The following is a 12,583-nucleotide window of genomic DNA, read 5'->3' as shown; positions in this document are numbered from 1 at the left end:
CCAGCAGATCGCTCTACTATAGGGTTGCACAATGATGCATTTCGTATCACATCTGGGTCTCCAGTCCGGAACCGATGCAGTAGCTCCATTTTGCTAACCTCACCCCAATTTTTTTTCGGAAAAGGTTGATTAATGGCGGGGTAAGGGGGCCAAATCAATCAAGAAAAAAAAACCAGACCCACAGATTGGGCAATACAACTATTTCATATCTACTTTTGCAGTAAAAAATCAAGGAACGGAGCCTCCCATTGTGGGATCAACCACACAAAGAAGTAATCACCGATTAGTTTATGGATTGGCTTGTAAACGGCATCAATGGAAGCGAATAAAAAAAAAGAATCCGCAGAAAGGCGCATTCTTTTATAGATAGCTGATAGAAAAGAAACAATGACATTAGTGATGGTGTGTTTGTTGAGATAATGATAGCGGGCATGTAAAAAGAAATGAAAGGTAGCTGTGGACGATTAGATATTGGCCAGATCATCGTCAGAAGACTAACTACCATGGTTCAGTTAGCGGACCTCTTTTCATGGTTATGGATATTATACTATACTTGCATCATCGTCATAGTGTCTAATGAAAAAATATTAGATTGTCATCCACACACAGTGTGAGAGAGAATGCCACCACTTACGGATCGCCGAGAAGAATTTCCAGCTCCTTGATCTGCTCTTTCAATTGACTCTTGTTGGCAATTAGTTGCTTGATATGATCAACAGCTAAGTACAACTTATCAGCCTGGTCATCGATGGACTGGGTTAGATTTCAGCCTTTCTTACATTTCTGTAAAATGATGGCTTCACTGCGGTTGCCGCTGTTGAGTGAAGGCACAATTTCAATGAGCTGGTCGAACCCTAAACGTATATTCTGCCTTCGCTTCTGTTCTGAAGCAATGTGATTCGCCTTCTTTTCTGCATCGGTCAGCAATTCATGAGTTGATTTTCGGGATTTGCGCTCGCGAGTGATGGCCGCATCGTCACTTGTTCGTTTTTGTGATCGATCGTCTGGTGACAAGGATGTGCTAGGGGATGCATGGTCGGTTTCCAGGTTGCTGTGAGCAACCCCATCTTGGTCGTGGTGTGACATCTTGGCAACAATAGTTCAAAGGCAGAGAGAGCTTGATGAACAAGCAACACAGAAATTATACAAAATGGACAATCCAAATGAATGCAAAGTATACAGGATTTGGAAGGACGGTGGGAATTTTTTTTATATTGGGCGGCCCTTGTTCAAAACCTAACTTTTTTTTTTTTTTTTTGAAAAACAGACGTTGACAGATTTCGCATTCTGCCTCCAAGGGACATGAACGGAAACTGCTGACAAATCTCACGTCGTACATTCAAGCCCTATATGAAACGTACCCCATCTCTTTGCATCTCATTTATGCTTCATTCAGGCCATGAGCTCTTGAAAGTGTGTTCTTTGCGACAGATCACGATGCATTGTTTCTGGCACAGCATACCATTTGAGATGGGGTCATCACAACCGGTATATTCTCGTGTAGAAGCCGGCAGATACTTTCTCTCAAGCGCAACACTTCATGAGTGAAAGAAGAATATGCTGAGCATAGTCGTTAAAACATTTTATACAATCATTGAAGCAGATAAATACTATCATCTATTCATGGAATCCACTGCGTTACTTTGTTCATGTTCTGTTACTGCGAACTGTTTTAATTCTGACCGCACAGATCTTCGGCAAAACGTCGACCGGCAGCCACTAATTCATTGTCACCGTCGTGCGGATTGGCCATCAAAGCCGGACTTTGTGATAAACCGTGGGCAATCAATCGTTCCAGCAACCTATTGAATCAAATGTTTTGATGTGAGTCATCCTCCATTCACAACCGTGACCATGGTGAAACGAACTTACCTGTGATCCAATGCGTGAGTACCCGTAGCCTGAGGCCCGTCAAAGGTGGTCTTGTTTGTCATGATCACCGCAAACTTTTTGCCCTTTAATGGGAGTTCGCGATCCACCGATGAATCTTCGTGAAGATAATGTTTCTCAAACACAGACAATGATCCACTGCAACAAGAATCCCCAGTCAGCAAAATGGGACATGGATAACACCCGTCAATTACTTACGTTGTAGAAAAAAGGAAAGCATCCGCTTTCAACAGCTCCTTCTTGAAGTTTGTGGCGTCTACTTCATCATAGTCGGTTTTGCCCGCCTCTATACATCATGGTTACGATTCTTATTATTAACGACTATGGTTACGAAGACGCTCGAGTCAGTCTATAGATTACCTGTAGGCGTCTGAGCAAGATCCTTAATATATACTTTGCACTTGGAGCCGCAAACGGATTCGACACCTTGCTTTAACAATTTCGCCGTGTTTTCAGAAATGGGTGATTTATCAGTAAAAATATGAATTTTTGTCATGGTGATTATCGGTATGTGGTCGAGGGTGTTCGATCAAAGAATCTCCAGAAAAAAAAGTTCCTCGCAATTTATACGGACGCATGAATCTCCTCAGTCAGGATTACCCGAACGTCACCTTGACGTCAACGTACGGTGACGTGAGGTCAGCACTCAGAATTCTGGTTTTCGCTCATCGGCTCACAGAAGAGTACCATATTGAATAAACATTCAGTTTAAGTACATTTCAACGTGGTATTAGTCGTCCGATATTTTTACTATCAAAACTATTGTGCCCAAGCACTCTTGTTTCATTGCTTCACTCTGAGCGTTCCCGCCCTGTTGCCTATTTCGGGCAACTAGGTCTTACATCTTTCAGAGACGTGACGGACTACGTGACAACTACCACTGAAACATGAAATTAATCCAAAAGTCCCAGTGCATTTGATAGTCGATTTTGGTGATACACTGGACAAGGAAAAACCTAGCATAAGATTTATGCGTAGAGCGTAATGTTTATCCACTCAAGGCTGCCGGTGCCCACAATACGTACTATAGCTTCAGAGCTTTCAGAGCTATTAGAGCGGTAACCATTGGCTTGAAAAGGAAGCTCATACTTTGTTGACTACTGTGTTTGCTATATTATGGGTGACAGTTGCATGTGCGAAATGCCAAAGACCATACTTTACAATAGGTAGCTATTACCAGCCATTATTAGGTCTTCTAACGTTCGATAACTTACAAGTTTATATCTTGTCCAAGATGGCGTTATCAACTTGAAAAGGGGTGGAAAAGTGACATTCAGCCTTGCATCTGCGTGTGTTCGAGGAAGAAGTTAAAACTGCGCTTCAGCCTGTGACTTCATCCGTCGGACTTCACGGGGATTAAACTTTTTTTTGTGGTTATTTTCTTTTTGACGCGCTGCTCGTTCTAGGCTTCTCATTCTTATTTCGCTTTCTATCAATTTACCATGGGTGTTACGTAAGTTTTTGGGGCACAATGCATTTTACCTATTGACAGCCATCATTAAATTTTATGTCATGTCGTGTATCCAGTGTTGAAACTCTTTCTCCTGGCGATGGTAAGACTTTCCCCAAGAAGGGTGACAAGGTCACTATGCACTATGTTGGCACCCTCTTGAACGGTAAAGTCTTTGATTCTTCCCGCAAGCGTAACGAACCTTTTGTCTGCACCATTGGTGTTGGTCAGGTCATCAAAGGCTGGGATGAAGGTAAACATCGAACCTCTATCATGGGTTATTTCCGCAACTGTCAAAATGGAAGGAGAAACTGACCACTTGCCATTTATTTCTTTGATAGGTGTTCCCCAAATGTCCCTCGGTGAAAAAGCCAAGCTCACTGCTACCCCTGATTTCGCTTATGGTAACCGTGGTTTCCCCGGTCTTATTCCCGCCAACTCAACCTTGGTTTTCGAAGTCGAGCTTTTGAAGATCAACTAAATGTAACCGTTTTGTACGCATCTCTGAAGTTGCAAATAAAAGTAGCCAAAAACAAAGAATAGTATCATTGATACTGGTGATGATGATGTATTTACAACATGATAATGCGCACTCCTTCAAACTCTCCAAGTGAATATTTAAAGTCTTTTCCCGGACAGCTCATGAACATGAGAGACTTTGGAATCTCCAGTTGCCGTGAAACAGCATCCACAGTGGCCGGATCAAATTGCCCTTGGATGAATACCTGCGATAAAAAGTTGTTTAGATATCAGTCGTTGCCCAAAAACAGTAAGCTTATAGCCTTGTCCTACCAAGTCCACTTGGATCTTTGGATACACTTCATCCAACATACGATGATTGGCTTCCAAGTGCTCAGGGATATCATCCATCTTATCATAAATGTGAACAAATTTGAGATGTGCGGCTTCTTCGTTATTCTTGATATATAAGATGGCCTTGTTCATCACATGGGGTTCGTCCGTCTTTAGAAAGAATACTGCAGGCTGTTTTCGAAGTTGCTTGATGCGTTTTTGCAGATAAGCTTCGACAGTCGTGGAAAATCGCGTAAATCGATGAATGGAATCCATTTGATCGAATAACCAGTAGAACAGCTTCAAGAGCCAGCCGCGATTGAGCATGGCCAAAATGACGAGGAGCACCACGCCGAAATAGATGACAAAGTACTCGGCAATAAGTGGATTGATCACAATGTTACCAATCAAAGCAGTAACCAATAGTGCCAGCGTTACCACTGCCGTAATCAATTTCACATGCGTCATTCGTCGTAGTCGTCCCCGCTTATATTTCATCAAAATGTTGACAAACGCAAATGTCGAGAGATTGCCGAGGAAGGCTACAGCGAATACTCCCGATAACGAGGTGGTATCACCGCCGGTGATGCAGTACAGAGTAATGCTCAGGATCAGGAATGCGAGAATGATGTACTGATAAGAGCCCGTAAATCGATTGCGAACTAAAAACAAGCGCGGTAGCACACGGTCGCTAAACATAACTCAATAGACGTGGTGAATACAAGTGTGAACCATGCTAGATAGGAAGTCAAAAAAAAAGTTCTTTACCTTGCCATGCGTTGAATAAGACCAATGGCACCAATAAGACCAGTCAATACGCCGGCACACAGTACAATCACAGCATCTACCATGATCCATAAGCGTAACCAGGATTGGCCCTTCGTAACATGTTCACCCAGAACAGAAACAGCATAGGCGGCATTGCTTTGTATGACTGGTACCGGTACAATGACAGTAACAAGAAATGTCATTGGTGCGTTCAAGGCCAAAAGAAAGCCAAACATGTTGTTCATAAGTTTGGGAAAGGTGCCTGGCTTCATATCTTCAATGTAGTTTTCCGCTGACTACAACAACAAACATGTCACAATGCATGTCGATTCTTTGAGCTGGTCAAAGCAAGAGAGACATCGATTGCACGCTTACCTCAAATCCAGTCACACCCAAAAGTCCAATGCAAACGCCATTAAAGATCATTCGTACAGGTGAGACACCAGGTGGATCAGGCATTTGCCAGTTTTCAATCAGGATGTGGTTTCCTTCACGAACCCAAGCTACGACACTTGTGATCATGACCACTACCATGGTCAATGTGTGAAGACAAAATATAGAAAGTGTCAAAGTGGATGATTCACGGATACCAAACAGACAGATCACTGAAAAGACAATCAGGATGATGATGGTCAATACAAAGGCTGAGAAGTGTTCAGGCATTGTGACTTGAGCGGCTAGATAGGCCGTTGCGGTAGAGGCCGAGACAACACTTGTGGCAAGGTAATCAAGGATGGATAGACAAGCAACCACGGCAGCGGCACTCTTGGCGGTCGTGTTTAGCATGGCATTGTAGGTTCCTATGGATCGGATCATTGGTATTTCAGTATGCATGACATCATTCAAGCCTATTTTATCTTATATACCTCCATTCAAGGGCATTGATGTGGCTACTTCATTGATGATATTTTTGGTCGGATACATGAGGAGGGCGATAAGTAACATGGAAATGGGAGCATATTTGCCTGCTTGGAGTACGCATGGGCCAATGGAATACAGCACGGAAGCGATGAGATCGTTGCCAGCAATGGATGTGGCTCGCCAAGTGCCTATCAGTGTCTTTTGCTTTTGGGTATCTTCGTAACGATCCAGATCACTTTGTTCAAGATCCATATAATATGTACTGCCCCATCTGTAGCAAAAGGGTTCAATCAGTGTATTCGTTATGCGCTCTCTCTCTCTCTCTCTCTATCTCTTCCCCACGAAAAAAATAAAGATAAAAATGCGTACCCTGCGAATTCCCAAGCATTGCTGAGGTTGGGATAGCGTGACGGGACCGACGACCACTTTAAGAGATTGCTTCGATGTCTATTGACTTGTCGACGTTGAATATGATGAAATTCCGATTCAGCAAACGATGGAGGAGGCTCTGCACTAGCATCTATAGACTAGTTTTAGTAGGCAACTTGGGGGGGATTGTCGTGCAATCAAATAAGCATACCAGAAGAGCATGCATTCCTCAAATGTCGATCTTGCGTACTAAGCTTTTCAACGGACGCGCCTTTGACTGTTGCATCTTCTGGTACTGGCACTCGTTCCTTCATATGGGAATAGATGTGCAAAAGAGAATGGTTTTGCTGTCAATGTTGACAGGTTTTTGAGGAAAAAAGGATTCAAAACTGAAAATGAAAAAATTTCTCGGCAGATCGGACCACTCAAACTATTTCTCATCATTTTCACAGCGTGTCATTTCTGACACAAGTGCAATTGCTTGAGTTGTGCAAATTTTACTCTCCATACTGATATCATAGTGCTTTCAATCATAGGCCTAGGCCTGAATACACGAGAATACAAAACCAATTGAAAGTCTATGCATGTCGTCAGTGTAACCTTTATTGCCAATATTTTTCATCTCCGTCATTCAATTCGTCATTGCGTTTTACAGCCCACAGGCAGTCAACTGTCGCACTTTAATTGGGGAATTCTGAAAAAGCCTCTTATGTGAGCTGTTATGGACTCTCATGCAAGTAAACCCAAGCCAATCAATAGGCGTCTCTGCGCCCTATGACGACACCTTAAAAAGTTGGTAATATCATACATCTGCTTCAGAGAAGTACTGGATAAAAGAAGGCAGGGAATACTGTCGAATGTTTTTAAGATTCTGTGTAAAATTTTTGCTAGAGCCTGTATTTCAGCAGTTGATGATGAATGACGAATAATATCATATCATTTAAATGTAACATGACAGTCAATGTACAAGTGGTGTAATAAAAAAGAAAGAGAAAAGAAGGAAAATTAAGAAAAGAAGTAGTAATAAGTCTTACATGAGGTGAAGAGAAAAATATATGTGTATATATATATAAAAAAAAGTAGATGTATATGAGAAGGTATCAGCGAATGAATGGTATGAAGAAGGGTGAAACACCTTTTTGCCACCCTCTTTTTTTTTTTTAGTGACGACCTGGGATCCAAGATTTTCGGTTGGCTTGCTTCATGGCAGTGGTCGTGCTAGGCTTGACAATGATAGGAAACGCTGCTCTGTTATCATTGAAGGGTAGTGTGGCTGACCTAGAAGGTGTTGGTCGAGGCGATATAGGCGAAGGCGGTGGAATGGGCGTTTCTGTCGGGAAAGGTGCTTTTATCAACTGAGAACATGCTTTTATAAATGCTTTTGTAGATAGATCATTCTCGTTTAGAATTTCGACAATTCTGGGATCTTGTAACACTACAATCAGATCGACAGGCACCTTTTTCAAATTTGTCAAAGTATCCGAAGAACGGGAGGTTAGAGTTGTCTCTTTGTAGAATGAATTCTCGTTCATCTTACCAAACCAAATTCTTCTTGATTTTGGATCAACATTTCTACTACGCGAATCTCCCTTTGGGCATTGGTTTGACGTTCTAGTGGTGAGATCTTGGCAGCTGGATGCGCATACAGTACACTGGGTGCAATAACACGTGCCAAATTGCTGATGTCCATCTTATTCTCCTTGTGAGAAGCAACCCATTTAAGGAATAAAAACAAAAGATGCATCGTGTCGCGGTTTGCTTTAGGGAGCATGCAACAGGCAAGATGCAGTACTGATTTGGTCTCGGCTTCTGTCTTCATACCTAATATCAATCACCGTCGTTTAGTCTTGGCGTGAACTTCTTTTGGGGAGGAGGGGAAGGGGTGGTTACACGTAGTCAAATGTCAATGGCGTATAATAAACTTACTTAGAGCAACAAGAAACAGTTTATGTAACTTGAAGGTCAGCAACGGTTCGGGCAGTTCTCGCAGGTAACGTTTCAATAGAGCTGATAGTTGGATGGGTGATTCTTTCATTAATCGATCCACCGTCATCATTTTCCGATCAATGCTGTCACACATTTCTTTCAATTCCCTGATGTTGCCATTTTTACGAAATACACCTTCCACTGCCATATCTAGCCAAGATAAAGAAAAAAAAGGATCATGCATGTGGTAAGCGTACGACGGCCAATGATAACTTGCGTGTGGAGTGATGGAAAAAAGGAACTCACCCATTTGAAGTAATGCTAGAACACAGTTTTGCAGAAATTCAGGGACCAGCGATCGTTCGGAAAAGCAAACAGCGAGGTTGGAAGTGACATGCGGGTTATTCTCGGCGTGATGGCTGATCGTCGTTTGTTTTGTCCTTGCAGCGACCAAGGACAATGGCATGTTGAATGTTTTCATACCAATTTCGCTGGGGTGATGATGTTTGTTGGTGCGAATATGCGTTTTTAATTTGTTCCACAACGATGTTTTTTTATTTTCAACGAGCGCCACCAATTCTTCGAGTGTAAACGCATGTCGTACACTGCGCTCTATCTGCAGAACGGCGACATGCTGGACGGCGAAATCCTGCAGGAGAGATAAATCGATCAGGCGATAACTGGAGGATGAAACAATGGTGGTTGTGCCGTCGGTAGAAGGTACTTGGGAGCAAATGGAAGCACGCTGAGCGCGGTGTAAAAACAGGCCGACAGGATGCGATTGATCGGGGTCAAAAACGCCTTGAAGTGGGCCGCGGCGTCTTCGGGTACTAAGAGCTCGACGGAGACTGTCCAACCGACTACTGGTGGACTGCGTGACAGGCAGTAGTTGGGGGGTCTGAGTCAGCCAGTCGGACGATGGTAAAGCTGGTTCAGGAGTCATGGATCGTCGTGACAACGCATTGGGTTCATTGCCTTCGCATGATGTCTCATTGATGCAATCCAGATGGACTGATTTTGTACGTTTAATGCTGCCTAGATTCACAGATCCGAACAGAGACTGGCGACGTCGTCCTGGTGGGGTGGTGTTTCGTCGATTGACATCCATACGGTCCAAGAGATACGATCGATGTTGGCTGATCATTGCGTCCGATTTTAGCTTGATTGGATAATTCTGCAGAATGCCTTGCTGTTGTTTAGATACGATGCCCGGATTATCATCTAAGGATCATGCAATGTCAATCAAGGTTGGCTAAAAAAAAAGTTTTTTTTTTCTTTTTTTTTGTTGTTGTTTGTGTACGAACATCCATCGTTCTTTGCCCAATATGTTTAGACTAAAAGAGTGAATGTACGGAGGCTTACCTTCCAAGTGAATCTTGAGGTACAATCGAGCCAATGCCATTTTCAGCAAATACAGATATTGGTCCAATTGCGAAACGGTGACAATATCGCACTCATTGGTGTCGTTTCTTTCGCAAGCGTCGCAAAGAAGGATGGTTTGTCGATCATTTTCGTACAGTCGTACCTTGGTAGAAAATTGGGCATCCACCAATCGGCGTTGACACCGGTGACAGACAAAGCATGATGAGTGCCACCGATAATTCTGAACCATGTAACATGCTTCTTCGATGGTTTGCGAACAACCTCGACATCGTCCTGCCAACGTTAAATCCAAGCCTACTGTTTTTGGAAATGGGGAATCCTTGAACCAATATCGACCAGCGATCCATACACGTTTTTTTTCCAATTGCAGCAAATGTTGTAGAAACTCGAATATCGCCTCTTTCATTCCAAATTGTCGTTCCTATAAAATATGCATCGAAGGGGAGGATGAGTCTTTCTGTCAGTCATTATGATCATTCCAGACGCTAGCTCTCCCTTCAGCAAAATCAGGTGTAACGTAAGACAGACACAGCACGAATCATCTTTCCTACACTGTCCCACCCATGGAAGGAAATGCACCCATTATCCTTTTTCTTTTTTTATGCCGCGGTTGGTATTTTTTTTGTGCCCCTTTCACGATTTCTGGACCACTGAGCCGCCACGTTCTTTAGTTCTACAACTTACCAATCGTAAAGTCTCGGTCAAGCCAATACGAATTAACGTTTTCAGATTTTGCGCCAAATTCGTGACCAGTGACAGTAATTCTTGTGTAACACCTGTTTCGTTTTTCATGGGTATATCATCTTGCTGAGCCAATAAGTTGAAGAACCGTATGACCTGCTTACAGACGAGCCTGGACTCATGAATGCATTGTAATTCTGTGAAAAAAAAAAGCAAAGTTCGGTTTCACCTGATTCCTTTTTTTTTTGAGCATAACTTTCCCAATCTTACCTTGACCATGCTGTACAAGCATTTTATTCATTTCATCCAGGGCAGCAAACAGTACCTCCAAATGGATCACAAACTGGTTTGCCATGCGTAAGCCCTCCAAGTAGGCACCAGCCGCCACATGCAGTAGCATATCGGATATGCATGTGGCTGATGATTCTTCAAACGCAGATAAATCCGTCCAAATTCTGTTGACCTCGTGCTCGGTTGCCATTTGCACTTCCCGCAGCTCCTTCACATCTTTGGGCTTTGGACTGCCTAGGATGCGCGAGACAAAACCAAACATAAAAAGGCACATCAGTTTACGTATCATGGGCGATTTGATGATCATCATGACGAAAAGATCATGTACCTTTGTCATCGGTCTTTTTGAAACTGGCCAGTTGAACATTCCAAAACTATCGAGATAATACTGCTTGAGCTGGGAACAAAAACACCAAAAAAAAAAAAAAAAAGCTGATGGATAATATCGTGTTCGTACCTTGAAGATCATGTAGCATTCAGGATGCCACTTTTTATCGGCATGGTTTCGGTGTTCGACGAATTGCTTTAAAATCGCTTGATCGCAGCCGGCACATCGAGAATCGGGAAGCATTGAAAAGTGATAGCGACAATAGGTGGTTCCATTGTGATCGAAACAGGCTTCTTCAGAATCCGTTGCGGCTTTGGTAACACAATCGGGACAACGTAAACATTGATTACGGCACTGTAACTCGTTATTTGCGGTGCGTAGTAGTGGTTGATGACATTGTTGACACATTAGACCGAAATGCGAATAATAGTGGTATTCGCATACAATACGTTTGCGTTTTTTCGTTTCGTCGTCGAGTGCATAAAATTTGTCGGCCACTAAAACTCGACAAACCTACAAGTGATAGCGTCAATAAATGAGTAAAATAGAGATGGATGAAAAAGAAAGAATGACAAAACAGAAAAGAGAGGCAATAAAAAAAAAAAAAGAAGCAAATCATGAGTAAAAAGCTTATTTTCATTCAGAAAGACCCAATCTTAACCATATTTGAGTAATTTCTTCTTTTCTTCTCTTGCTTCCACTTGTCCTCCTTCCTTCATCCTTTCTCCCCTTGCTCTTTCATCATAATCCCTTAAGAAAACTCAAAATGCAAAATAAGCAACTTTCTGAGTTTCCAAACCATGGTTGCCACCTTTTCGAAAATCGCCCCCTTTCTTCGTATGCTCCCTTGAGTGTTTGGATAAGAGGGAAAAAACTTTTTCTTTCCCTCCTGGCGCACATACACACAGGCAATATGCCGAAATCGGCCTTGTCATTCTCATGTGCTACCAACTCATTCTTTTTGTTTTCTTTGCATTTCCACTTCTCTTTTTTTTTTCAATCGCAATAAAATTTTGGATCTCCTGATATTTCCGTGATCTCCGAAGTCTAGACAAAAAAAGTAACAGAAATAAAAAAAATGACTTGCCTCGCACACGAAACATTCATAATGGTAAACTTGACCCATGGCGCGTACAAGGGTTCGATCGGTCTTCATGCAAGATTGACGACAAGAAGGACAGCATGACAAGTGTTGACGTCGTCGTAAGGTACGCGGTGCAGAAACAATCAGGTCGCTGGGTTTACATTGGTCATTGACGGTAGATTCTTCTTGCTCCTGGATAGACGTGACCATGAGTTCGTTGGGTAGAATTTTTTCTTTTTTTTTTTGTTCCCAAAGGGCTTCGAATTTCAAGAAATAAGCTGCCAGATAAGAACCACCGGATTATGGTTAATAAACAGTATTAAAAGGTAATACAGTTGGATGAAAAGAAGATCGTGAGCGGATTCTCCTTTTTTGACCGACGTTGCTCGCTTTGCTTGACTTGTCGTTTTCTTCTTTGGCTTGTACCAAAAAAAAAAATTATATATAAAAAAACTGGCAAGATTGTTTTGATTTAATGGAAGATCAAAAAAAGAAACATGATTCAGAGGGAGAGTGAAGGGAAAAAAAGGAGAAAGAGGAGCCAAGAGCATATCTGTACATTTTTTTTTTCTGGTTACTTGCTAATTGCCCATTTTCTTATTTTAGCCTTTCTCCTTAGACGCATTCAGCATCAGAGAACTCAGCCATTCTTATTTCAAGTCAAATGAATGCTTGCTTGTTATTTATGCTCTTTTCGAGCGTAATTGTCGTCACGATACGCAAACTACTATTAGTGAATCAATGAATATTCACTTTTTGC

At 42.3% G+C, this 12,583-nt stretch overlaps 6 protein-coding genes across 6 annotated transcripts; 1 reads left to right on the top strand and 5 right to left on the bottom strand.

The window, feature by feature from the left end:
• Window positions 1–206: 206 nt before the first annotated feature.
• Window positions 207–608, bottom strand: BYT42DRAFT_274035 (uncharacterized protein). Its single transcript, XM_051562815.1, has one exon. The coding sequence runs from the start codon at window positions 503–505 to the stop codon at window positions 284–286; it is 222 nt and encodes a 73-aa protein (XP_051425461.1). The 5' UTR covers window positions 506–608; the 3' UTR covers window positions 207–283.
• BYT42DRAFT_544619 (uncharacterized protein) lies at window positions 543–1,086 on the bottom strand (the record flags this gene model as incomplete). Its single annotated transcript, XM_051565769.1, has 3 exons — window positions 543–573; window positions 635–719; window positions 780–1,086. 3 exons carry the CDS (start codon window positions 1,084–1,086, stop codon window positions 543–545), a joined length of 423 nt encoding a protein of 140 aa, XP_051425460.1.
• A 461-nt stretch (window positions 1,087–1,547) lies between these two features.
• Window positions 1,548–2,413, bottom strand: BYT42DRAFT_563623 (uncharacterized protein). The gene is made up of 4 exons (XM_051567615.1): window positions 2,251–2,413; window positions 2,089–2,176; window positions 1,873–2,028; window positions 1,548–1,802 (listed from the first exon to the last, which is right to left on the bottom strand). The coding sequence occupies exons 1-4, from the start codon at window positions 2,384–2,386 to the stop codon at window positions 1,673–1,675; spliced, it is 510 nt and encodes a 169-aa protein (XP_051425459.1). The 5' UTR covers window positions 2,387–2,413; the 3' UTR covers window positions 1,548–1,672.
• An 891-nt stretch (window positions 2,414–3,304) lies between these two features.
• BYT42DRAFT_563618 (peptidyl-prolyl cis-trans isomerase) lies at window positions 3,305–3,896 on the top strand. The gene is made up of 3 exons (XM_051567614.1): window positions 3,305–3,343; window positions 3,418–3,593; window positions 3,682–3,896. Exons 1-3 carry the CDS (start codon window positions 3,333–3,335, stop codon window positions 3,819–3,821), a joined length of 327 nt encoding a protein of 108 aa, XP_051425458.1. The 5' UTR covers window positions 3,305–3,332; the 3' UTR covers window positions 3,822–3,896.
• On the bottom strand, window positions 3,897–6,666 carry BYT42DRAFT_563613 (amino acid permease-domain-containing protein). Its single transcript, XM_051567613.1, has 7 exons — window positions 6,342–6,666; window positions 6,131–6,281; window positions 5,767–6,032; window positions 5,276–5,700; window positions 4,901–5,196; window positions 4,133–4,823; window positions 3,897–4,065 (listed from the first exon to the last, which is right to left on the bottom strand). Exons 1-7 carry the CDS (start codon window positions 6,442–6,444, stop codon window positions 3,913–3,915), a joined length of 2,085 nt encoding a protein of 694 aa, XP_051425457.1. The 5' UTR covers window positions 6,445–6,666; the 3' UTR covers window positions 3,897–3,912.
• A 624-nt stretch (window positions 6,667–7,290) lies between these two features.
• On the bottom strand, window positions 7,291–12,033 carry BYT42DRAFT_612443 (uncharacterized protein; the record flags this gene model as incomplete). The annotated part of the gene is made up of 10 exons (XM_051571629.1): window positions 7,291–7,587; window positions 7,668–7,951; window positions 8,057–8,266; window positions 8,363–9,277; window positions 9,419–9,860; window positions 10,124–10,317; window positions 10,391–10,645; window positions 10,740–10,785; window positions 10,869–11,252; window positions 11,875–12,033. The coding sequence occupies 10 exons, from the start codon at window positions 12,031–12,033 to the stop codon at window positions 7,291–7,293; spliced, it is 3,186 nt and encodes a 1,061-aa protein (XP_051425456.1).
• Between the last annotated feature and the right edge of the window lie 550 nt (window positions 12,034–12,583).

This window comes from Radiomyces spectabilis (assembly GCF_025331425.1).
Source record: "Radiomyces spectabilis strain NRRL 2753 chromosome Unknown BYT42scaffold_4, whole genome shotgun sequence".
Taxonomy (NCBI): domain Eukaryota; kingdom Fungi; phylum Mucoromycota; class Mucoromycetes; order Mucorales; family Radiomycetaceae; genus Radiomyces; species Radiomyces spectabilis.
This window is presented reverse-complemented; position numbering and strand designations above follow the sequence as displayed.

Coding starts and splice junctions, on each gene's coding strand:
- BYT42DRAFT_274035 (XM_051562815.1), bottom strand. CDS start 505: ATGGTAGTTAGTCTTCTGACGATGATCTGGCCAATATCTAATCGTCCA.
- BYT42DRAFT_563623 (XM_051567615.1), bottom strand. CDS start 2,386: ATGACAAAAATTCATATTTTTACTGATAAATCACCCATTTCTGAAAAC. Junction 2,177..2,250: donor TCTTGCTCAGACGCCTACAG/GTAATCTATAGA, acceptor CATGATGTATAG/AGGCGGGCAAAACCGACTAT. Junction 2,029..2,088: donor GCTTTCCTTTTTTCTACAAC/GTAAGTAATTGA, acceptor TTCTTGTTGCAG/TGGATCATTGTCTGTGTTTG.
- BYT42DRAFT_563618 (XM_051567614.1), top strand. Junction 3,594..3,681: donor CATCAAAGGCTGGGATGAAG/GTAAACATCGAA, acceptor TTTCTTTGATAG/GTGTTCCCCAAATGTCCCTC.
- BYT42DRAFT_563613 (XM_051567613.1), bottom strand. CDS start 6,444: ATGAAGGAACGAGTGCCAGTACCAGAAGATGCAACAGTCAAAGGCGCG. Junction 6,282..6,341: donor GAGGAATGCATGCTCTTCTG/GTATGCTTATTT, acceptor ACTAGTCTATAG/ATGCTAGTGCAGAGCCTCCT. Junction 5,197..5,275: donor TGGGTGTGACTGGATTTGAG/GTAAGCGTGCAA, acceptor TTGTTGTTGTAG/TCAGCGGAAAACTACATTGA.